This window comes from Bombus fervidus, chromosome 2 (genome assembly GCF_041682495.2).
Source record: "Bombus fervidus isolate BK054 chromosome 2, iyBomFerv1, whole genome shotgun sequence".
NCBI lineage: Eukaryota > Metazoa > Arthropoda > Insecta > Hymenoptera > Apidae > Bombus > Bombus fervidus.
This window is the reverse complement of record NC_091518.1, coordinates 22,102,593-22,128,861: the sequence shown is the minus strand read 5'-3', so window position 1 is coordinate 22,128,861 and position 26,269 is coordinate 22,102,593. Positions and strand designations below refer to the sequence as shown.

Below are 26,269 nucleotides of genomic sequence, written 5' to 3'. Positions count from 1 at the left end.
GTTCGGCATCGCTGTCTTCTAGCACTCGATTTTTCGAACGACTCGACGAGAAGCACGTGGTCTCGTTTCGCGCGTCGTCGCGATACCACTGAGAATTAATCGCGTTGCTGCCTGCACGAGGAGACAATGCCGACGAGATAGAGCCGCGAGACGTTCGATTCTCAATGCACCGCGGCCTTATTCCGCCGCGAAAGCGTCGCCGACAGAACTTGCTGCATCCGGCAACCGTTCATTGTTATCGCGACTCATTGTGAAAATGTCACTCGATTGCTCGTCTGGAGTAGGTCTGTGTCTGCTCTAACTGCTTCGAACGATCGATCGAGCGTCTTGCTTCGGACTAATCGATGATTTGTAGCAAATTGATTGCACTTTTCTTTATTGAAGAGCAATTTCCTCCTGTTGGCCGTAATTTACGGTAAAAAATAATTGAAGTTTCAATTTACGCGGAATAACGAGGATCATACGGATCAGATTATTTGATAGAAACACCGATCTAGATTTCTATAGTTATCGATTCCATTGTTTTAAAGATTCCTTTCCTATCGTGGATAAAGCGTCGATATCGGAAAAGGTAATAACTAAGAATAAGAAGTATCGAGGCTTTGATTTAAGTGATAAAATGTTGGAATGTTCGAGAAACGAGGATTAATTAAAGAACGTTTGAAACGTTTCCTGATAATCCTTTATCTGGCTTTTAATCGGCAGGTTTACCTTCTCAAGTACACCCAAGTTCCATTCTAAGTATAACGATTTTAATGGAATCAGGGTAGCGATTTCATTTTTATTTACTTCTATGGAAAATTTGTATTTTACTGCTATATACTACACGGGTATCATTGTGGAACTACCAACGAAAAAAGAATTGAATCGTCGAATTGTCTATAGGACAGAAGTTTTTATTCAGCCATTATTACATACAATTAAACAGAGATACACGTATCGAGCTATCAATTTCTGTTGAGCGCTCAAATCAAATCTGGATTAAATAAAATTCCCAACATCGTAACAGCTACCTTTGATAAATATCGACGTTTCCTATTACAACTTTTGATTCTCTAGACCTGTTCTAGCCATCTAAAGTTCAATATTTCACAGCATCTCTATTTTCAACTTTAACAGTTTCAACGCTAAACAGAATTAATATTAATAGAATATCGAACGTTTTCCAATAAGCATGATTAAAAAGAGCTACGATACGCTTCAAGGTTAAGCACGATATTTTGAATATTCGATAAATCATGCAAATCGATCAGACTGCGGATTATGCGCATCCCCGCTACGAGTTTCCACGGAAATTCATACAAGAAGCGTTCGAAGTAATATGAATTCGAGGTAATTATTGCACGTCGATCTTTAAAGCTCGATCTTTAATCGGCTCATAATATATCATTATACGTAGCAATGATGATTGAAAGGAATAAAATCATTGCAGTTTGCATTGCTATTTGATTTATCCCCAATTTTCTAATCAAAATACATTCCGTCGAAAATAAGCAAATGTTTGGATACTTTCGAGCATATTTATTTCGTATTACGTGCATTCTGGATATTTTTACACTTTCGAATTTCTTTGAAATTTTCTACACTTTCAAATTATTTATAAGAGCGGAAACATCCGCGGTCTATCGATCGCTTGACGCAACCAAGGGTACGTCGATGTGTCGACTTACCTATGGTGTTTCCGTAATTTCTCGTGATGAGAATTCTCGGTTTCACCACCGTCGGAAAGGGCACGAGTCGCTTGTCTCGGAGATGCTGGCGGTGTGTGGGGTGAGTGCGCAGTTAAATTCGTTTGCGGACTCAACGGTGCACCTGTATTACCCGGTTGAATTCCTAACATGCAGTAAGGGTCGCTGAATCCTGGAGGACATATATAGAATCTTGTTCAGACTAACTCTCCTCTGGCAAACACTCAAATCTAACGACTTCCGTAATTGGAAAAAAACATTCCGGATTTGAGAGGAGAGACTATATGCTTTGGAGATTTTGTATTTTTTCACGACCCTCTTTTCGTATATACGTTTCTTCAAAGTATAGAAAATAAAATAAGACGATGCGTAAAAGTATAGAATTTTTATTATCTTGACAAATATAGATGTCTTTTGTAACGCGACGAAGAGATAATTAATTGGAGCAAATTTACATTTAAGAAATGGTGGTACGCGATTGAAAAATATTACTTGTTTCGTGATTATTTTGCAGATATTTCTGTGGTGCACGTAGAATGCGGCGTAAAAATATTTCGATATTTTTTTGTCGATATATATGTTTTTCAGTGACACGGTGCAGACTTTAGACAGAATAAACAAAGGAACGTCCTAGATTTAGACGGAAAAAATATACGATCGTGGAAAAATTTTAATTATTTCGCCATACATCTTTTATATTTCACAATGCGTACGTTCTTTTATACAAAACTACAAAATTCTCCATAATGGATTCTTTTCTTTTTCTTTTTTAATAAAAATATGTCCTTTCGAACGATGCAATACACCGACTTTTAAGTTGTAGCTGTTCCGCTCAACTCTCTGCGGTGTTTTGTAGAGCGGAATGAGCGAGGTTTACTCCTTTTTTTCGAGCGTTACCTTAAGTTGTTGCAGTAGTTTCGAGATAGATCTTTTATAGAGAAAGTTTACGAGAATAGAGCTGTATCTTTTATGACGAAGTACTTGCATGCTTTATCTTTATTGGATCTTATCCTCGTACTCTCTAGATATCAGAATCTATGCGCCTTTGTACATTCCAAAGAATGTAACTAGCACGATGCGAAATTGTGTGTGTATTATTCAATATGCACTGTAATCTATAAATCATCTCAATTTATTAGAAACGTCTGTAAGAAACATTTTTATGGACGTATAATATAAACTGAGGATTATTTTTTGAAAATTTGGAAGCATTTTTCAGCGTTTTTCAGCACTTTTCAGAATTTTTCAGCGTTCAAAAATTGCAGTTTGAATTTCTTTCCCAGCTGCTGTACACAATATTAGTCATCCTGTATTATACAAATTTGGCAGAAATGATTATTCTTACTCATGGAACCGGGCTGCGGATTTTTATGCGTTTATGAGAAATTTAAACGTATTTTTACAGAAATGCACGGAATAAGCACGACGTTCAAAGATACATAAAATATTCAAAGTAGAATAACTAGAACGCTTCTTTTCATATTCGATAAATGGAATAAATTTAAATTCCATTTCTTACAGTTAGGTTCGTAAATATATGAATTCGCACGAATATCCACGATCTATTAAAAATTTTAATAACGATTATGACACCGATAATAGAATAACTACACGTTATTCTATTATTAAACACGAATAACAGAGACATTTCGACACGGTTGGAATATAAAAGATGTATTTAATTTCCGTAACATGATGTATCACGCGGTATCGATCATTTTCAGTGATCGAGATAGATTTAGAAGTCTTGCAGACTGTCTTCGCAATTATTCAATCCGTTATCGTGCAAAAGGGCTTGAAATATTGAGAAGTAACGTCGAGAACCGAAAGATGCATCGCTTTACGTCCTGTTCCCGCGTCAAAATTTATGACATCGGTGACTACGGCCGGATTATGTATGCATGTAATTCGATGGAAAATTCATTTGCGTTTCACTAGACTCGTTAAACTTCTACGGACGTTACGTGGTGCTGCATAATTAAACGCGAAACACGCTAAATAAATGCTTACCGTTCGCGTCCTTCGCTTCTAGTCCCTCTGCTTCCACGACTACCACGCTTAGGACAACTATCGGTGGCTGAAAAGTTTAACAATCGTTTCAAAAAATAATTAATCATTTTCGTCTTGGTTAAAAATGTCAGTTAACGGAGCTTACGCAATTTTCATGGTATACGTATATCGGAGTAAAATTTATGAGAATAATTTTACGACGATCGATCAGAGGTATAATTGAATACATTTTATTTGGACATTGAACATAATATAGCGAATATACGATTGCGACTGTAAACGGATCGTAATGTTTTATTCTTATCGTGTGTTTTAATTTCAATGTAAAATGAATTATATTTCCGATATAATACCATTTTTTTTTCTTTATGTATTTTAATCACGAAGCTATTTGTTTGATTATTAAAAACAGCTGGAGACTGAATCGATTGGAATTATATTATTTAGCCGATGATAAAATATGGAGAAACGGAGCAGTAATTGTTCCAGCGGTGTTTCTTATTAATTTGCTTTATCCAACTTCAATGCTGTTTCGTATCGTTGGCCAAGAATGAAATCGTTTTACGGAGCTTCGTTTTTCATTTTCTGTATAAATGTAATAAAGCTTTGTTTCAGTAATTGCTTGCTTTGTAACGGTACTACGTTATGCTTGCGTATACTGCGTCGTTTTTAAATAACCTTTCATACAGCGACGAGCTGCGCAACAACACTCGAATCGAACTTTTTGCCCGAATATATGTTTCAGTAACCGCGTATGATCGCTTTTATTTCAAATGCGCAATTTCCACTGTGATATTATTTACAAAGCACGCCGCTCCTTTTCATCTTCGTTATCGAATTCATTCAATCCCATTACTCGAATTAAATAAGACAAAACGACAATTGAGACGTACTTCAAAGAGTATAAAAAGATATTGTATATTTACAGAGTATTCGAACAGTCGGTCAACTATTCGACAGCTTAATACGAGCTACGATATTTAACGAGACATCCTCAGCGATAATCGTACGTTGAAGACTAAATAATAGGTCGTCCGAAAAGTTTCTTTCGTTTTATAAGGAAACGATGGATGCACAATATTTTCCGTCTTATATTATATTATCGAATTACGTACGATTCAATCAAGATTGAGATTACAACGTTCGACAGATTAGGTTTCGTGTTTGTATAAAGACGCGTCGTTGTAAAAGACGTGTCTGTAGAAGAAAGACACTGAGACAACCTAATAGTATATTCATGCTGTATACCAATCGTTCACGAAGCGCACGTTCGCGATAAATGTCTCGTAACTTTTATATACATTTTCGGATTGGTTTGAAATTTCGCTATTACAATCGCTACAGTTGTATGTCACTACAGCGTCAACGATATTCCAGAAAGCTTCGCACGATGCAGATAATATATTCATAAAAATATCGCGCAGCAGATGTTCGAATACCTTGGCGAGCTACCACATGTACGATCGAATAATAAGAAAGAAGACGATGAGACGTACCTTCTCTTCCGACGCGATGTTCAGATATCGTCGATGTTGATCCGGCGGAACCCCAAAAGCTTCCTGCGCGTACCTATAAAGATCCTCCTTGTAGTGCGCGTATTGTCCCGTGCTAGCGCCCACAGTGTTGGCGATCGTGTAGAGGACTTCTATGTACAACTGCTCCAACTGAAACAATGTTTTTAAACGCGTATTGTATTGGTTGGAAACAGTTCGTCCCACGACAATCTGTAGTTGAATGTTCAACCGCGTTTTTCGTTATCAATTTGACGCGCTCGCTTTCGAGAGGCACCCATTCCACATCCCTTCGAGGAAACTTTAAAACGAGATTTCTCTTTGTTTCAGCCGCTGATGAAAACATGCTGAAGCATTAACGTACAACAAAGACTCGTGTATCTTTATCTTTTTTAACTTTTCTTCGTTCGTTTCTTTGATACCAAGCCGCTCCTTTGTTTCCCTTGGTTTTCAGATTTCAAGCGACGAGAAAAGTTTAAACAGACGCGGTGATTTATTATTTAAGAGCGGAAATGTACAACGGCAGCACAGTTGCGAGACTTAAAAGTTTTAAATACTCGTTTCGCAATTATAGTTTATATTGCACGGAGAATTCAGATTTAATTGGCTACTTGGATTCGATATTGTCTCGATCCTTGGAACGCAATTTTTCAATGTTATCCTATTTCCTCTCCAAAGTGTTGTAATATCATTGTCAAATAAGTTTATCGATGAAGCCTATTTTCGCGCATAAAAATTATTTAAACGAAGAATTTGTTATTTTGCTTAACGTTATTTTACAAGTATATCAGTTTACAAAATGTAACGAATACCTTTATAATAGTATCTCTAGAATATTTTTGTAATAGTATATTAAAATACTACATTCTTTTCCTACAATTACGAAAAACTAACGTTTTACCGATACGTTCATTGATAATAAAATAGCAAATTACTTCGTTATCGAAAACTTACGAAGATTTTAATGGAATGTCGCAAATTCCCACATTATCCCAGCTATTACGCGTAATACGTTTAACGATAAGCGATAATTGGACAAGATTTCCGAGTAATTTTTCAACCAGAAATATTTCATTCCTTCAACGAGTGCTTCCAGTCGACTTCGTTCAATCACGCTGGTGTAAGTGAAATTCATCGAGGTTTGACCAAGCTGCAAGATAAATATCACAGCGAGAGCTTGTGAAACTTCTCTCTCCCATGAGAGTTTCCTTTTTGGCGGTCCTCAATTTATGGTAATCAGAACCGCTATGTAACTTGTACATGCGAGTGCAAGAGTGGCTACTTTTTAACAAACCATTTTTTTTTTTTCGACCAACAATGTCCGTAAAAAAGGCAGGCGAAACAACGTACGAAAAAAAAAAAAGAGAAAAGTTTTAGAAATAAAGTTACCAGAGTATGCGAACGCGAGAGAGAATATGTGCGAATGATTCCGGGTCATCTGGCCATTAACGGTGTATTTTAATGCGCGTTAACGTCTGCGTGTATTACGAACGACGCTCGAAAGAAGACCATTCGCTTTACCTAAACGAAGTACGAAATGTTTAATGGACACATGAATAATTAAAAAACTAAAAATAGTGCGATGTGTATTATTTGGTATTGCACGATACAATTATCGTGCAAGTTTAGGGTTAATAATAAATGATCGAAGCCTTCGTTATTAACGAAATGTGATAATATCGAATGCAATATATTTACATAATAATATGAACCAAAGCTGAAAGCACAAAACACGCTTTTTGTCGTTATCGATCTGATACAACGCGTAAAAGAGTGAAAAGGCTAATTATAAAATATAAAAATATAATAACCGATACGGATATTGGCTAAAACGACTAGTCCGAGTTTCGGAGAACCCGATTTCTATGTTTTATATAAAATTCGAAACTTTAAATGTCAACGAGAGTTTCGCGAATTCTGTTTGTTACACAATCTAGTGTACAAGGAGATTAATTAAGTATAATTTTGTTGGAAGTTGATTAGTGAAATAAGGTTTCTACTTTTAAGCTGCACCGTAATTTTACGACTGAGAATATAACTTTTAAAAGTTTCGACGGAAATCTGGTACCGGAGGTAAATAACGAGTTACCTGGAAGATTTATTGGTAGAAAGGTGGAGAAAATTTTATAGCTAACGATTAAGGAGCAGACTAAGTTAAAAAGAGATAATTAGATACAGCTTCGTAACCGTTACAAAAAACTTTACGGTCGATGATTTATTTGTACGGTATCCATCGACCTAGCTTGTACTGAAAAGTATGACGTTGTTATTATTCACTTTAAATTGTTTTATCTTCAACGTGAAAACAGTTTTTCTCGTGTATCCCATAGCGGAACAATTTTAAAATTCGATACACCAGCAAATGTTATTTTTTATTCAGTTTTCGGATTAAATATGCACTTTTACCTGTTGAATCCTCTTGAATATACTAAAAATATTGATAGTTGTAACATAGCGCTACAAGGATTAACTTTAAATATTTGAGATATGATCTATATTTTTTTACTAGAAATTCTTGTAATTGATTGAAACTTCATTAAAATATCTACTTGTGTACCACTTACTTCTTCGTAACATTTCTTAACAGTTCGTAAAGGATTTCCGTTTAAGAACGAGATGAAAACGAATTAAATCATTTACGATGAAAACAGGATTCAAAGTTTAAATGCAAATCGTTACGAGCTCTTGGCAAAATATTATTTCTACGTTAAATCCCGATTTACCTCGAGCAGAATTTGTATAAAATATACTTGATCCCGATGGATCGCTTGCATCCGTTAAAAGATATTTTCTTTCTTCACCACGGTATATCGTTTTTCGTTCGTCTAATTCGTTTCGTCATTGTAGCGTATCGATAGTTCGACAGAAAGGAACGTGTAACGCGATTTCAGTGGAAATAATAAGCGGAAAGCGATCGCGTTTTCAGTTCCTAACGAAGTGGAAAAAAGAGAAATCGGCGTTGCAACCAGCGTAAAGACTGTGTGACGATCCGAACAATTTGATGGAATCCTTTCGAGCCACTCGACGAAACGCGAACGCCATTATTCTTTCCGTGGTGCGCTTCTTGTTACTCATTTCCTTCCGGATAAATGACGACGCTGCGATCGTTTGCTTTACGAGGGATCTCTTTTACGAGGCCGGAAGGACGTGGAATCGAGCGTGAAAAATTCCTTCAATCCCATTCAATTCTAACAACCTTTGAATTGCGTTATTTATCTGTTTGATATATTACATAAAGATATATATATTCAAGATAGATTTCACGAATCAATAAGTTTCCAATAATGTGAATGATTTAGATATTATATATCATATATAACATTGTCAGAAGGAAATGCGTAAATATAATATAGTGCTTTGCAAAAATGAAACGCTATGCCATGGTATTGTTACGTATTTATTTGTTTTAAGTCAAGTTGAGATTGAAATTCTGTAAAAAAATTTTTTCTTTTGATTTAGAGTTTAGTCGGAAAGGAAATATTGAAATGATATTATTGTGTATGAATTATTTATTTGGATTTCTGATTAATACGGTAGTTGCTGCCACCAGAAATAGTCCAAGGACTATTTCAAATTTTTATTTATTTCAAACGTTACGGGTAGCGTCGACTAGAGTTTGGTGCTACTGGCAAAACCGATTCCACTTTTCGGCTAACCTGCTATGTGCAGGGATACTAGCACGGGAGAGGATTAAAGCTGGTTGAAAGTAGTTTAACAATATCTAATGATTTATTCAAATCTTGCTCGATTTCGATATTGACAATTGACTGACAGATATAAAATTCTTCGGTTGACAAAATGATAACTCTTTGAACGGTAATATTGTTATTCGATAGACGAAGGATAATTATTATACTGACTTCCCTGAGTCGCTACATTTATTTATATCTGTCGGAGATGGAAAAGCGTCGGGGTCCTTCCTTTGAAAATGTTTGGGAAGATCTCCAACGTTTGTTCAACTGACGACTTTGTTTACAATTTAAATTGTCTCAATATCATTATGAAAACATAATTAGATAAATATAAAAACATAGATAAATTTTCGCAAGATATAGCTTTTAGCGGCTTTAACTGCCTTTCACTTCAAATACTGTAAACACGGTTTCAAATTGCAAATCGGTTATTGGTATGTTTATTTAGATTTGTGTCTAGAGTGGTTTCTTGTTCTCGTTACGGCTCGTGCGGAGCGCGGGACGTGACAGTATATTTCAATCTATAGCAGGTGAAATATATTAAATTCGCGCGACAGTCAACGTGTTAACGAGTTAAAACTTTTTTGATAGCTTTAAAAACGACACGGGACATTTAACGATTCCATGTAAAATGCCGGAACTCTGATTATCGAAACTTTATATTGAATTTTTATATCATTTGAGATATTGGATCGAACGAAGATATTTATAATAATAAAAATCGGTTTGACGATCGTGTCACGGATCAAATTTCTGTTTCGTCTGTGCTACGCCAGATGCGATGATCCTTGCGAGATTCCTCATAGTCTGGGTGTTAAGAGCTATCCATTGTTAACACTAACCCGTAACAGACCTAAGGAGACACCGTAAACCGAATCTGTTCAGTTTCATTTCTATTCGCATAAACATTTTCGGTTTACAGATGGTCCTCGTGTTTGTTGCACGCTCTTAACTATTACGGAGAAAGCGGGTGTCTGGCGAGATAACAGACTTTTCCCATGAACAAGGATGCTCATATCTGGTTTTCTTTGTCGTAATAACTTCATTTATTAACCAATGGGCATCGCGGATCATTACCCTCACTTTTCTACCGAAAAGTGCGGACGACGAATCCGCGTTCTGAGTTCAAAAGGGCACACCCACACCGAGCTTTCTTCCTTGATGGTACGAGCCAGGTCCGAACAGTTCTTCTTCCGATCTTTTTGTAACAAAAAAAACCTAACTGTGAAAAATAAACTTGATTTCATACTGAATCTTGTGCTTTCACTTTAAAAATTACGTGACAATCGCACGGGTAAAATGAGAAAGTTCGGTGCTAAAAGTTGCGAAACCTGTAAACACGAAGTTAACGAAAAATTAATTTTGACAGCTCGGAGCATGGGAGTTCTGATTTTCTATGGTCACGCTTGAAAGACTTTGCTTTCAAAAAATTAAGGATAATAAGGATAACTGTTTGGACTTCGAGTGAAAAGTAACGTTTTAAAAGGACTTTAAGCGTGTGGTGGTACATAATCCCAAAGTAAAAATTTCGTGGAACGTTCTTCGCTCTCGAAAACGGAAAATATTTCTGAGATATAATTTTTCTGTACCAGCGAATGCAGAAGTGAATCTTGCAGGTGCAGAATATCTAATATAGTCCACCGGTTTATCGTGTCACGAAGTTGCGTTTGAGTTTGAATTTCTCTCGCACAGTGGCCCAGGGAACGTTCATCTAGAGTTCCATAATCCACCTACACGCTAGCATTGTCCACTTTGTGAAAAGCAGATCGTAAATACGACGTGTCCAGTCAGAAAGGAGTATCAAGAGTATTACTCTCAAAGATATTCTACAGGTTCTTTTTACAAATTTCCTATGCTGCTTTATGATACATATATACATAAAAGAGGTAAAGTCATAAAGGTTTTACTGAAAAGATTATAAGAACAATGCGAAAAATGCGAATAGCGAAATAACTGAATAATAAACAAGTCAACGAAAGCGATTAATAAAAATAAGAATCAAAAAATATAAGAAACGTATATTTTGGAAGATTTTAGTGAAAAGGTTAGATATAGTAACGACATAAAATGTAAATGGAAAATGGTTGAATAATAAATAGATCTATGAAATCTACGCTTTGCATTGGCAATTTTGTGCGGTTGCATATAAATGCGGAATTAATATTGCATTTGTCAAATAAATTCAATCCAATTGATCGATCGATGTTATAAATAGGTTCTCATGGAGACGAACAAAACTGTATTCACCGTTTTCTCCAAATCGCTAATTTTAATGTTAATGAAAAAAGAGGAAGAGAATAGGATTCATTTGCATAAACCAAGCGAAACCAAAATCTGACCTCTTAATGACACAACAATATCGTTCATATTCGTTCAATGTTTTAAATTAAATGAATTTCAATTAATTCAAATTAATTCACTGAAAACAAGGATAATGCAGGAACGTTAAAAATAGGAAGGATTATCTCAACCACTTAATGGACATTCTGATCGAGGATTGTCGTGTCTGTTGCCGGTATCTTATGCGAAATATCGAGGTTTCTCGGAAGTGCAATCATGAAATTACGGATCGCTGGTGGGATAAACAAATGTTAAACAGGCGATATCGTTAAAGCGGCTGTCCGTCATTTCGATTGACCAGCACGCATAATATTTCAAGGGAAATATAACTACCAAGTTGCATGCGATCTGCGCATACCGTAACCACCGTGATAGATGACAAAATGCATCACTATGAGAACGTTGCGAACAAAGCGTTGTACTCGCGATAGTAAGTAAAAATACAGCAAGTAAAATCGAGGAACAGTTATTTTCTTGAAGTATATAAAGGCTCGATCGTGATCGTTAGTATTATATTTTACAATTTAAGATCTTGGGGGGATTGCATACTGATAGTTACGCACGCAAAGATTTAATTTATAAGAAAATACAGGATTCGATTAACGGCTAGCGATGATTAAAGTCTAAATTTGTATCGAGAGAATCGAAGACAATTAATATGAAAATAATATTTAGCGAAAGAGAGAAAAATAACCGCGTGTATCCATATATTGAAAAATTACTAATTGGTTATTTTAATTATTCCGGTAGTTTCAATGATAACCGTAGAATGAAATTGCAAATTGAGGTAGAGAAAATTAAAGGACCAGAATAGTTGATCGATCGAACGTTTCATTTTGTAAAGTGTACGTACGCGTTTTTTTTCCATTCTCTGGCTACGCATTCGAAGAAATTTCATACAGAAATTTATAGAAGAAGTTTGTAACAGTTTATATAAAGGATCGGAGATTTCGTTCTTTCGTTACTTTTCGCGATAAAATTATATTAATCTGGTCATGATCGAGTCTCGAAGAAAAGAAAGTCTTTGAGAAAACAAAAATCGTATTTTCTACTTTTCTTTTCTACTAAAATAAAACGCTATCGCATGAAACACGACGAAAACAAGACATCAGATCACGATATCGATTTTGTTATCAGAATAAGCAAAATTATCAAAATGACGTGTATTCGTTGTACGTGTAAAAATTGTTTAAAGATCAAATATTACACGTTTGTAATTTTTAATGGATCTGCGTTACTCTGTATGCAAATGGATTTATACACAAGATTGTGTTTTCACACGTTACCGTGTTTTCATGTTCCTCGTCGCATGGTTAACTTCAAGCACGAAAGTGTATTGTTTAAAGTGTGATTAAATTCGACGCGCAGCTGCTTGCATCACGTCGACTGAAAGCAGTTAACAACTCTATCTCGCGTTTAAACGATAGCGAATGGTTAGAAGCTTTTGCATTCACCAAAACAGGCCATATAACGCGTCACTTTCATATTGCTGACACTACGGCGAAAACCGGAAACTTACACTCGTTATGTTTCGTCTGGTAAACTTGCAGAATTACGGACAACGCGGCCTACTCTAAAACAGAGGATAAACTTGTCCTTTCTTTAAACTTCTCTCTCTGTGTTTAACTTTTCCTTCTCATTTCCACGATTGCAGTTTTAACAAAGTAAACACGCTTCTAAGAAAAATCACCGTAATATCTTTTAATAATTACCATGTGTTGATTCTTTTAAATCTTCTTTATATATTCACGTATAAAAACGTGATGATTTAAATCGAAGATCAACACGTTGATTGTCACGACGGCCATCGGTGTCATCGGTTAGAACGATTAAAGGAAGATAAATTTCACGAAGTGGAAAGTTTCCGACAGTGTCGGTGACTTATATAACACTTTCAGAGAAAAAGTGCGCGATTTCGCAAAAGTTAAATGCTATGATTAAGGCGCGGCTCTCATAGTAAAGTATATAAAATTCACACGGCAATCAACGTGTTAAATTATTTATTATTTTTCTGTTAATTTATACGGAATAATTTTTTATTTACTTCCAACGAATTTAACTGATTTCGTATGTTTAATTCAATTTCTTTCTACTAAAACTTAATTTAATTTACTTCTGACTTAGGTTTAATGAAATAACCATTATTTGTAAGAGAGATCTCACCTCTTTTTTGGTGAAACGATAAGTTTGCGTCAAGCTGGTGTCTCTGGACGGGGGAGGCGGTTCCTTGGCCCTGGCCTCCACTTCTTGAAGGACCATGAGCCTTCGATTTTCTTGTCTCCAAGATAACGCGGTGAAACTTTCGAAGAAAGAGCCGTCCGTCTCTTGAACCCTGCAAGATCAATTACGTTTCATTCTCGTCACTTGTTGCTTCTTCGTTGCGCATCATAACGTATATAGTAGATAGAGTGTCTGACAAAAAATTGATGCTACCGAAAATACTTAAATTTCTTTCCCGAGCTTTGGTGGAAATTTATAGCGATTCTCTTTAATGATATAATAGATATTGCGAAACTTATATAGAACAATTTGTCAAATCATTTACGCTATTTCAGATTTAGATGCGTTTTTCGATCCATTGTTTCGTTGCTATGTAACCAAATAAATTTATTAAGAAAATATATACATATATATTTATAAGATCTTCAAAATATCCACGATAATTACTACTATTCTCAAGGATGTTCAAGTTATTACTTTTAATTATAAAATGATGTAATGCACGGAACGAACAATAAATTTCTAGTTTTAAAATTAAAACTCGATCTAGAACAATTTTTATACCTGCTTTAACGAATTAAAGCTAGCCTCGCTAAAGAGATAAAATAGACAAACTCGAAGATGGCATCGTCGTTGGGGATGACCATCTACGTGTTATTTAGCAATTAAGCTAGAAAAATTTACCGAATGCCCAGCTGGACAAATTGTAAAGCACAAATTAAATAATGAAGAAAATTATAAATAATAAAATTATAAAAAAATATTAAAAGGACAAAGAATTATGTGCCAATGATTTTCCGAGAAACAGCGAAAGTTTCTGCTGAAAGTTTCGATGAAAAGTCGACAATGATCGCGGTGACCGTTCAAGAAGAATTCAATGCCTAATTATCGCAGTCGCATGCACGTATTTTCGTTCATTTTTTCCTCGCACTTACGTGTGCGCTGAGTTTTGCGTCGTTGCAGTAATATCGACCAGTCGAGGTGTTCCATGTTTTTTTTTTCACCTTCTCTTTTCGCTCTCTGCCCTTTTTTAATTAATGTTCAGCGCTTCGTGTGAACGAGAATGACGCAACGAAACACGTTGCAATTTGAAAATTGCCATTTTGAAAGGCATCCGTGATTCTCGATGAAAATTTCTCTGGAAATTGAACTTCCTTTTCGTTAGCCGAAGTACAAATCGTAAACGACGTATCTGATTTGGTTCTTTGCATCTCACGCATGTTTGTATTTTCAAATTTTCCACAAATGTATAAAAATCCGTAGTCTAATAATAATGTACTTTTGATCCCTTGAATAAACTATTTATTGCAGAATTTTTATTCGTAATGAATCGAAGTGACACAGAAATCTGCTGCTTATTTCTTTTATTCTTCTCATTTGTTACGAGATTCAGTCGAATAAAACGTAACTGAACTAGATGTTACGATAGAAACGATGTTTCTTTCTAACTTTGAAAATCTTCTCCGATAAACATACATGTCACAAAAGGTAAAAACACATCGAAGAAAGCGATCATTCCCTGCATTTCTTGCGATCATTTCCACGATGGATATTTTATCGATCATGTATACGTTACGATACAAATTTATTAAATTGTGATAATAGTACGAGATAATATTAAACGATTTTAATTCGTCTCGTAGGCAATAATTAAACGATACCTAATTTTATTCTCGATAAAGCTATCGTATCGTACCTAATGGTCTAGCTGCTGCATTGGAAGGGTTAGTTCGTGTGTTTCACACATTTCGAGCTAATAGCAGAATCTCCCGTAAAGTCAACAGGTGTGGCGTTAATTTTCGTATTCCATTAACACTGAATTTAAATCTCGTTTCCGGCGTACGCTTGATATTTTAAATTTATGCATGCGTTCTATGCATTTCGCAATTTTTCATACCATTTTAACATTTTTCTCTATTTTTGTAATAAAGCGTATATCACTTATTTTACTCTCGTCGATATAATTTCGTCCGCGATCTTTCGATTATACGAATAAAGTGTTAAATCAAGTCATAAGAAGCGTAATCCTTTCGTTATTAAATGAAAATAATTTAATTTCTCTGAAATCCTAAAATTGTTTTCCACGTTTCTGCCAAGTTTTTCATTCCACTTTTATAAAACTCTTATCGTAACGTTTTCCATTGTTTCTTTTAACGATAATATATATCTTATATTAGATATATATAACAAGTTCCCCATTCTCTTGTTCGTAAAAGTCTTATTGTTATATCTTCCATTGTTTCAAACTGAGTTCTCAAGGATCACGATATTTATCGTATATTATACGATCTAATATATTTATTCATGCAAAGTAACGGTTTGTTGTCCCTTCAAACTCGACCATGATTGTATTTTCACAGGTGTCGTTTCGAAATATCAAAAATTCCTTGAAACTGTAATACAGGGATTATTCGACGCAATAATCCACGAAAGGGGGGCAAAGAATAGCTTTCTTAGGAACAATAAAGCGTCCCTATCGAGCGACACCGGTTGGGCGGTTGAACAGAGGGATGCGAAGGGATCCGGAGAAAATAGCGAAATGAAAAATATGCAGATGAAAGTACGTTAAGCGAGCGTGTATTTGACGCGTCTGAAGGATCTGCGGGTCGTCTCGGATCTAATTTAAATCCGAAAGAAGCGACGCCACGCTCCGTGTCCCGGAGGAGCGTTCCACTTGGACTTGGCTGATACGAAAACGAGAAGTTTCCTCTCGTGCATCGTCGCTACGAGTCAACGAAATAGAATCGATATTCCTTTCAACTTTGCAAGAAATATCGTTCGGTTTAACATATCACAGGATAGTCCTCGGAATCCTGTTACGTTTCTGCAATTATAATAAATCGTAAGAGAATTAGGTCTTAGGAATTAGCTCTTAGATATATCCATAATGTGCAACCTGAAATGTGCAAATGTGAAAAAATATTTCTAATAATTTTCAATCTGGCTCGATCTTATTTTATCGAATACTTAAAAATACTTTTGTCGAATGTTTTTAAAACATAAAAAAAAGAGAGGGTTGTTGTATTTCTATTTCACAAGATTTGAAACCTCTTTATTCTACGATTCTGTCCTGTAACCATACGATTTCCCTAGTTATTACGTAAGAACTGGCTGATAGTACAAACGTCTGCTCGTGATCCACATGTGAAATTTATCGGCTGTAGGGTTGAAGTATTAACTGACACATGCCGGGTCATTAATCTCGAATGTGTTGACATGTTCACTGCATACATATCAGCCCCGATTCGCGTCATAATTTTACGACATGCATGTGATATTCGTTTGGATGGACGCAAATTAAAAATTGCGTAATGTTTTCAAATAAACTTCAGCAATGATTCATACGATATATACAGTTCAATTTTATTACGATTAATAATCATAGTTCTACAATATGAAAATAGAGTTTCTTTTATCGAAAACATTTGTCGGTATATAAATTATTGAAATTGTATTATATTTTCATATAATGGTAATAGAATTTCAATCAAAAACGTGCTGTGTTGGTATCCTGGCCAGAGTATTTTCGGAAAAGTATTTTCTGTTCGCCATTTCGAACTTTTCTGTATAATTTCTCTAAATATTCCTAGACTTCGGTTCTTGCGTCTTTCTACTTTTTAATTCTTTTTTACCCTGGCGCACCATTGGAAGTGCACGTATAGCGTCTAAATTCGAGCGAATGCTAGTGGATACTAGTTCTTTTTTCTTGAATTTTCTAGCACTTTCTTTATCTATTTCTATTCTCGTCCTTCTCTAAGCCCTACTTAAACCCAGCTATTTTCTTCCTAAAAGCAGCTTTTCTGCTTTCCTTTGCCGAATCCATGTCCAGCCTCGTTACGATCGAGTTATCTTGTTTCATTATCGTGTTATCTTTGTAAAAATAAATCGAGGATAAAGGAGATAAAAGCTTCGTTCCTTTGAAATCTTTACAAGTGCAAAACAACTCATCGGTTTTATTATAAATACAAGTTGCTCTGATAGCTGAAGAAAAAATCTACGCCTTTTCTTCCAAATCCATTGATTCTAATCTTTCGATCTTTTTCACACTCGTGAGTCGTGAATATTTATATATTTGTTATAAAAATTGTGCCGTATTATTTCTTTGGTATTCATACTATCTTTTCACTCAGAAAATATTTGTATCGCAGACTACAAATAGTTTCATAACATCTTGGTTCGTTGACTCGTTATCGATAGATACGTTAAATGGTTAAACGATTTCGTTAGGGAGCAACGATCGATCTAGCAACACGTTACTCAAGAAACACATTATTGTGCAGCGTAGGGTTGTACACCCTGGCGGATTTATGGTTGCTGGGCCAGTATTTATTACAGTCTGATTCGAATTTATAGCGTTTCAGATCGCGTTAAAGCAAATTATCAGGTATTTTCTATTAAGCAACGTTTGGATTGAGACACAAAACCACTCCAAATATATAATAAGATTCGTTGGATTCAAATTTTCCAAGACTAAGTAACTTTAACTTTCGGTAATATTTCAAAGCAATAATATGTTTAAATCTTCAAAAATTCGTACGATAACTTGCTTCAAAACGTTAACAAGTAATTCAAGAATCCCATCGAACTACAACACACCTTTTGAAACTTTGAAATAGGATAGTAACGTAGAAGTGAATCGTCGCTAATGGAATTAATAGACTTTGTGTTTGATCTTAACGTTACAGTATTTAATCAGAATGCGTCTAAGTCGCAATTTGCTCTGTTTCAGACGAAATCAAATCCTTGACGTTGACGAATGCGATATCAAAGGGAAGGTCTCGCGTTTTCTTAGAGGGAAGCCATCGGTATTAGTGTACCCCGCTATGCTTTGACAATGAAACCGTAGCGTTGTACGTAACAAGTGAGCGAGAAGCTAGAACGCAATGCTTGATCGTTTCTCCCGTTACGAAATCAATGCCACCCTTTGACCAGAGAGAAGAGAACTAGAACACAAAGAGAAAATAGAGTACACGTGTATCGTTTACTTTAAATTGAGTCACTTTCTAAACCGAAAAGAAGATCATTCATATCCGAAAACAAGATGTAAGCCATAGAGCGAAATTATTTGTAGGAAGACGATCCTCGAAAATTGAAGATAGTCGTTTGAGACGACGTAACAATTATTTAATTAATTGAATTATCGAACTAATATCGAACAGTAGATACGACACTCAGTTTCTTACATTTGGAAATTGAACAGCAGTTGATAATAACCGTAAGAGTATTTAAAATTAGACTTCTGAAATTTTCCAGTATTCGAGTCTGGAACCTAATTGAAATATTGAATTAAATGAAATAATTCAATTATTTCAGAGTATTACACAGTCCATGTGATACTACGTCTTATCGAAGATTATGAAATACTGAATTCAGTAAATTGCATTCAGTAAAATTCAGATCAGAGTAAAATTACCCTCGATTAATTTCTAATTAAGGTCGGTTTAATGTCTGTTTCCTTGCAAGGATCTTTTTAACATCAAATATATGCCACGTGATATCAGAGTAACAGAACTTTCGTACCTACAGGGCAACTTAATCAACCGAACCCCCCTAATTTGTTGCAGCCTAAAGAAACTAAGTAGAGTTCGTTGAACTCCAACAGGGCTTGCGGAAATTGCTTATACACTGTGTTGAGTGCAGTTCCTTGGTGTCTATCAAACTTTCACATACTCGACTCTAGTCTATCCTTTGGAAGTTTCTCTAAAATTCTTTAGCGACCAATAGCATTTAACACGACGTCACTTATCGGACTAATATTTGATAAACTTTGTAATTCGATAAACTGTATAAAAAAAATCTCTAGTTTTCTATGTCCAAAAAGTCGAAGCTTAAATCGACGTATAGTATAGTCAAGAGAATGCGGATATTTATGCAAATTCGTGTCTTTATGAATACAGAGTACTAAAAGAATAAAACCTATTAAATATTGTAACAAATGCTACACTTGAGATATTTTATTACGTGTATTCTACGAATTTAGCACTCTTAAATTTCTCATAAGTACGTAAAGATCCTTAACCCAATTATCGATATTAAGGGATCAAAGAAAATTCTCTTGATGCTCTCTATGAAAAAAGATCTTTCGTTCGAAGAATACGATCTATGACAAAACCAAAACTTCCATTTCGTTCACGAAGTAGCACATCATTCACGAATCGAGTAAGAGAACAAGAAAAGAGCAAACCTTATCTTCCTCGGAGCAAACGGCATAACAAAGTAGAACTAAATGGAAGGTCGAGGAGATAGAAAAATAGAAACTCGAACCGAAGGACAATGAAAATTGGAAGGCGAAGAAGTAAGAACTAAAAGAAGAGAGATACGGTGGAAGAACAGAATGCACGTTTGATACACAAGAGACGCGAGAGGAAGGAAACGTACAATTTCGAAGGAAATGGAGAAAGAGAAAAAGAAACACCGGCCTCGTTAAGACAGTCGGGCACTCGATATCCTACTCGAGGAATACGCGACGTTTACCTCGTTAAGCATGGCCTGTTGCACTAATTTATACAAAACAGCGAACTTGTTGTATATTACGTCTAACAGGATATTAATAAACGTCCGTGGCAGACAGTCGGTAAATCCGACGATTTTCCCTTTTAGCTCTTTCGAGGCGGATTCTTTTTTAACAATGCGCGCAAAGGTATGATAATACGAACTATGATACGCCAAAATTTCAAAAAAGGAAATACAATTTGAAAGTAATTTTTAAAGTGGCATACGTAATTCTGTTCGTATGTTGCGGCGAATTTTAACGGTAACGAAGGAAAGCGTATAATTTAATAAAGCGAATGGAAAGTATAGCGATCTAATGAGAAAAATAATTTTTTAAATGGAATGTGTAATTCTGTGGTGATAAATTTCAGCGATGACAGAGAAAAATGAGTTATAATCTGTTGAAATAAAAGTGTAGTAATCCAAAGGAATCTTTATAAAAATTACCTTGGGGCGTGCTGAAAGGGTTAGACGGTGAGTCTTGAAAGGGTTAAACTTGATCTCTATCGAGAGTATTACGTTTTAGTCGCTGCACGGTAACAGACGTTGATGAATGAAACCGCGTATTTCTTTTCATTTGTCAAAAAATGTAAGAATATGTCGTTCGTTAAACGATTAACGATTAACACGTTGAGTGCCACGATGATCCACGCTACTAAATTTGTCAAAATAATTAAAATAAGATTATCATGGATTATCAAATATTCAGCGATGTGAATCGCTTGGATAACATTGCCAGAAAGAAGTGCTCAGATAGGATATAATTACATGTTATTCAGGACAAAGTATATGAGATTCTCGTGACAATGAACGTGTTAATTTGGTAAAAGAAGAAACTCGATTTAAATACGCTCGTTCACTCCAAATTCAACGTATTTAGCGACAAAAATTTGACGATTACGACTTAATAAATCTTCTAAACATCATAAAAATCCAGATTTATTTTACAAAGCTAACGAATCCTTCTACGATCCTCCTTGTAATACGATATTTCCCCTTCGCTAAGTCATTCGAGGAACAGCCAGCACCACAATCTCATCCCTTCCAAATAAACAAGCCACTCTTCCCAGGATCATAATCTTGAAAAGGAGCGAGCATAACTCGATCTAAGACGAATTCCTCGCCGCTGTTCGCTACTATTCGACCCTGTGTAAGCGTGGCCTCGAAATTGCGTTGCCGTTCGACGTACAAGAATAAATCTGGCATTGCCTTCATTCCGGCCTCGGCTTATTTAATTTATTCGACGGTGGCACGGCACAAAGAGGTTTCCCTTCCATCGAAAATGGAATTTCAATGCGGAGAACGCTTACCGGCAGAGCTTAGAGCTTGCCATTTTCTTCTCTTCCTCTCCGTGTCCTCCACTTCCCGTTTCTACGTCCGTACCTACCTTCACCAGTTTCTTTGACGTTGCTCAGCATCTGTTGCTGGAACTTGGCGAAACGAGAACGCTGCGAAGGTAAGACGTATCGATAAAGTTCAAAGGGGAAGATCATGACGCCGAGATACAAATGATACGTGACTCAGAAACGCGGTCTCCATCGCCAAAGATATGATTTCCACCGTATGAATCACGTTCCCACGTATACGACACATTGGCCGGTCCGACACTGTCTGACGCTCCTCTATGAATTTCGTGCTTCTTCCCGACATTCCTATTCCCTTTCGTTCTGTCACTCTGTTTTTAGTTTTTACTTTCTTTCTCGTGCCGAGACATTTCCTTATCGGATCAAGTTGACGCTTCGATTGAAAAGATTTCTGACAGTGTGTGGGAAGATGTAGAAGTTATTCAGTGCTTTTCACCATACTTTGTTCTCCCAGTTCTGTTCCCTTGTAGTTCTACTTCACGCTGGAAAGTTTTTATCGCTCTTTCTCATTTTCTATGGCGTTCGTTTTTCAGGCGTTCATAGTTATAAATATTCCTACGAATATCTTCTTTATTCGATCTTTATATGGTGAATTTGCTTCTATGTTGTAATTTGTTGTGCCTTCTCTATTTGATATTTTTGACATAAGCTTTTGTTTTCGAAAATTTTCTGGATATATTTCAGGCGATTTTTTATAACACGGGTGGACTTTACATTTTCGTCTAAATTTTCCTTTGGCATTTTCGATTGCCTTTAAAAAATGTTTTTGTTATAAAATATAAATAGCAAAACCGTAAAATTATAAAATACGAATGGAGACTGCGAATTATAAAATACAAATACAAGCTGTAAATCGTGAAATATTAACATAAATTGAAGATTGTAAAACACAAATACAAATTATATACTTTTCGTTATAAGATGTCAATATATAAAATACAAATCTGAACGTTAAAATATATTAAACATAAAATCGCAATTCCACGGTAATTTTATATTTCCAGAATTTCATTTCCAACGGAAGACTTACTTTATAGAAGTCAAATTTCGAGTGGTTTCTACGTTTTTCCGCACCTTCTATCGTCGTTGAGTTTATATCAAAGAGAACATAAGCACGTACCTTTACAGTTATTTTTCTTTCAACACCTAATTTATATTCTTATCTTTCCCCTTCCCCCAAGAAATTTATTTTTCATGCCAATATGTATATCTTCTCTATCATCCACGAGATATATAATCGTACAACTTCAAACACACGTATACACGTTACAGTATTTTTACGAGGATGGAAATTCGAAGCGGGTCGTTTTCCAGTTTGTTTGAAAAACCAGTACGATGAAAATTGCTAGAGTTGCGAGAACCGTTCAAAATTTGAATACCACGGAAACATCGAGAGACCCAGTGAAAATTTACGGTTACAATTTTTACTGCCATTTATGCCTTCGACAACGGTGGTCGTAAACTCAATGGCCAGCACTTTGGTATCCGGTTCGTAGATTGTTAACGTCAGAAAGGATGTTTATATCGTGTATCGTCCCCTTACTTCGCTACTTCTATCCTATCTTTTCAGAAGATTTGTCTTGGCCAAGTAACTGCGATAGAAAATTCTATTCTACCGTCTTCCGTTTCTTTCTCGAGATTGCTATCGATTTAAGAAAGAAAAGAAAAAACGGAAAGAAAAAGAATAAGAATCGATTAGTTAGTTTCGAAGACGGTACAGGAAACCTTTTATTGCAATGAGTTTCTGCTTTTCTATGAGAAAAATATTCGGATATTTCTTGGTGGAAATAAGTAAAAAAGAAAGTGAATTGAATTGTTACGTAGCGTTGGTTGAACATACGTTCGATTTGTCTCATTGTGAATTTTCCTTTGTCGAGATGTTTCATTGGAGCTAGAGAAAGCTGGACGAACAGAGTTAATCGTGTTTTAAATTTACTTTTTTTTTTTCAACGTGTCAATTGAACCGATTGTTATCAGTCTCCTCATACTGCTGAAGCAAAGACCGTGTCGAAGTCGATTTATGAGCGATAGACCTGCACGGTTATATTAGCGACAGGTGCTCGATCGAGCGACGAATCAAACGCGCAATTAGAACGGCGTATTGTATTCGTTTTTGCCATTATAAGGACAGTGATATACAGAAGTACACGCGAGCATGAAAAAGCAATTAAGAATTCTATCAAATTAAGAAATCATATACAACTACTCGACTCTTGATTTTAAATTTACAATGTTTCGAGTGTGCAAGTCTTTGAATTTTCGAGTCGCCAAGTTCTCAGTTTTTCAAATATTCAAATACCCAAATATTCAAACTTCCAAATCCTTGAATATGCAAATTCTTAATTTTTGAAATTTGCAACAATAAGATCGATATCATTAAGTTACAGTTGATGCCTATTAATAGCAGCTGAGCCAAGGTTCCTTAACAATAGCTTAACCAAGAAGCTGAATTCTTCCTGTACCCTATACAACCTCTTATCGACACGCCCCACATTCGGTTCAGTAGGTTACACAGGATCCGAGTACATAACCAGGACGATCGATGATCGTAGACAACCGGAACCGCAGGCAACGATATAAAATTTTCTGGGATTTGACAATAGGAATTCGTGAATATAGCCGTGAATTTCTGCCGACAGGAGGATTAGGATCAAGGAGTGGAATTCGCGAGCTTGTCCATCCTGTTGCTTCCCTCCTTCTGTTCGCGATATTATGTTTCATCCCCTTGGCTATGCGAATAAACGCAAAGGGTAATGGACCGCGAAGCAACTCGATGAAACGCAACCTTCCGGATTCCTTCTGTTAAGCAATTACTAGCTCGTGGAAATTGAACGATTCCTGTGTAGATTGAACGCCGTTCGCTTCGCCATTGCCGAGACCTTCTCTCCAGTTTCCAGTCGTATCTATCGTTCGAATCGAATCGAACGATTGATAACAGGTAAGAGATGACGGTAGAAGTTGATACAATCGATTGGATAGGAATTATCCAATTATTTAAGTTTCTTTATACGTGTAGTAATTTTAATCTATCTCTTATGGATATCGGAAAATTGAATAAAATAAAGCTTATCGTTGTTGCTTCTTTTACTCTTCTATTATTTCAGATAAATTTTACGTATATTTTTTATTTATTGTATCGGTAATAATCTTTGTAACAATCCACTGTTAAACTTATTGTCATATTCTTATTCTTAATTTAAAAATATCATCTTGAAACTACTTGAATCAGTTTTCTAATTGCCACGATAACAAATAATCAGCCGAAAATATTTAAAAGAAAGTTTGTACATTGTTAGTAGAGAAATTATAATATCTCTGAGAATTACTTTTCTCTAAATTATCTTCTTTGTTTTCAGTCGTATAAAATTTTCCAATAAGAACATTCTTCACGTTCGACAGTAATATTCTACTAAAGACAATTCTACCAAAAGAAACGAGACCGCTTAATCGTTCAGTTATTATTAATTCCTTTCGTATTATCAATTATATTCGGACAAACGATAATTTTGTCTCTTCGTTAACCCTCTTTTATTCGTCTTTTGCGAATGTTTCCACAATCACAACCATCGCTTTAATAATAAAAAAAAAAAAAAAAAAAAAAAGGATGTGGTGACCCAGAGGAATTTCCTTTGTTCTTTTAAACTGTTGCTTTTTTTTTTAATCCGATCTATGTTCCAGCAAATTCGATGTATCGCAGTATCGTCGTCAAAGCGTTCATCTCCACTGGGAGTTGGAAGCGGCGCTATTCTTTCCTTCCGCGTTCCTCCGAGCCCTTCGAACGTTTAATTTATCGAGTGAATAAACCCGCTACGGAGAATAACTTTCAAGAATGTGTCAATTCGTGTGAACTGCGGAGAACCGTCTTCATTAACCGTCGAACAGTTCGAACGAAGATTGGTTAGTTAACGGTAATTACTAGATTTCCCCGATTAATGTGATTAAGTAAGTACATCCTTCTTGAAATTCTTCTCATTTCCTGTCGCTCGTTTGTTCTAATATTCCATAATTATTATTATCGCCAATTAGTCTCGATATTACAGCTTAAACTTATGTAACGTTGATGTAAAAATGAAAATCGGAAAAGCGAAGCACACTTTATAGATTTAATTCGATGTACCGATACGACGACTGATATTCTCAATAAATAAAATTCAATGCGTTATACGAAGGTAAATTGAACGTTTAATAAAAACGTTACCTTATTAAACACGGAAACCTTTTCGTTTTGAATTTTGAAATTCCCCGTTGGTTATTCAGAAATGAGCATATTTAGTCATTTCCAGTTAAAGTAGTTTTCAACAATTTTATTCAATTTCAATCAAAGTCTGTCGTAGTTTCTTTTCAAGTAGCGACTAATATCGTTAATCAAATGCGATCTCTTTGCATTTTCGCTTGAATTAAACTTCATTTACCGAATGTCCAGTTGGAGAAATTGTAAAGTACAAATTAAATAATAATAATAATAATAAAAAGAAATTAAACTTCTCAGAATGGTCTGTATTCGCAATGTGTTACGTCCGGTGACTCTCTACACAAACCAGGTCCCACGCCGCGAGCACAATGGCTGCTAGATGTCTACGTACTCTTTTAGCGTACCCTCGATAGACTTAAGAATCCACCATAAATCTTGGCATTTTCATAGTTAAGGTTCTCCAGACCAAACAAGTACCTTTTTACTTCAAATATTCCTTGAAGTTATTGTCCACTCCGAGAAGGTACGGGAAATTTGGTTTTTCTCATGTACCGTGTCTCCCGCTAGCAACTTTCTTTTGGGAGCGGCTAGAACTCTTCCTTGTCCACCAACCTTTTTCTCATCCATACTATTGCCCTTATTTTCCTAGCCAAAATTAATATCCACGAATCCGATGGTCCCGTGTGCTAGACCCACCCGTCGGTAGCTTTCCTCTGCCACGAGATCGTCATCGAACTATATTGATTTTCCATCTTTAGAT

At 35.7% G+C, this 26,269-nt stretch overlaps 1 protein-coding gene across 3 annotated transcripts in view; it reads right to left on the bottom strand.

Annotated features, from left to right (window-relative positions):
* Positions 1 to 26,269, bottom strand: part of Unc-13-4a (BAI1 associated protein 3) — a 124,746-nt gene that overhangs the window by 21,242 nt on the left and 77,235 nt on the right. For all 3 annotated transcript variants that reach the window (XM_072013534.1, XM_072013524.1, XM_072013528.1), the window contains exons 4-7: positions 13,405 to 13,573; positions 5,195 to 5,362; positions 3,699 to 3,765; positions 1,671 to 1,860 (exon numbers count right to left, since the gene is read on the bottom strand). In XM_072013534.1, the coding sequence (XP_071869635.1) occupies positions 1,671 to 1,860; positions 3,699 to 3,765; positions 5,195 to 5,362; positions 13,405 to 13,573 (594 nt within the window). The remainder of the gene's footprint in view (positions 1 to 1,670; positions 1,861 to 3,698; positions 3,766 to 5,194; positions 5,363 to 13,404; positions 13,574 to 26,269) is intronic.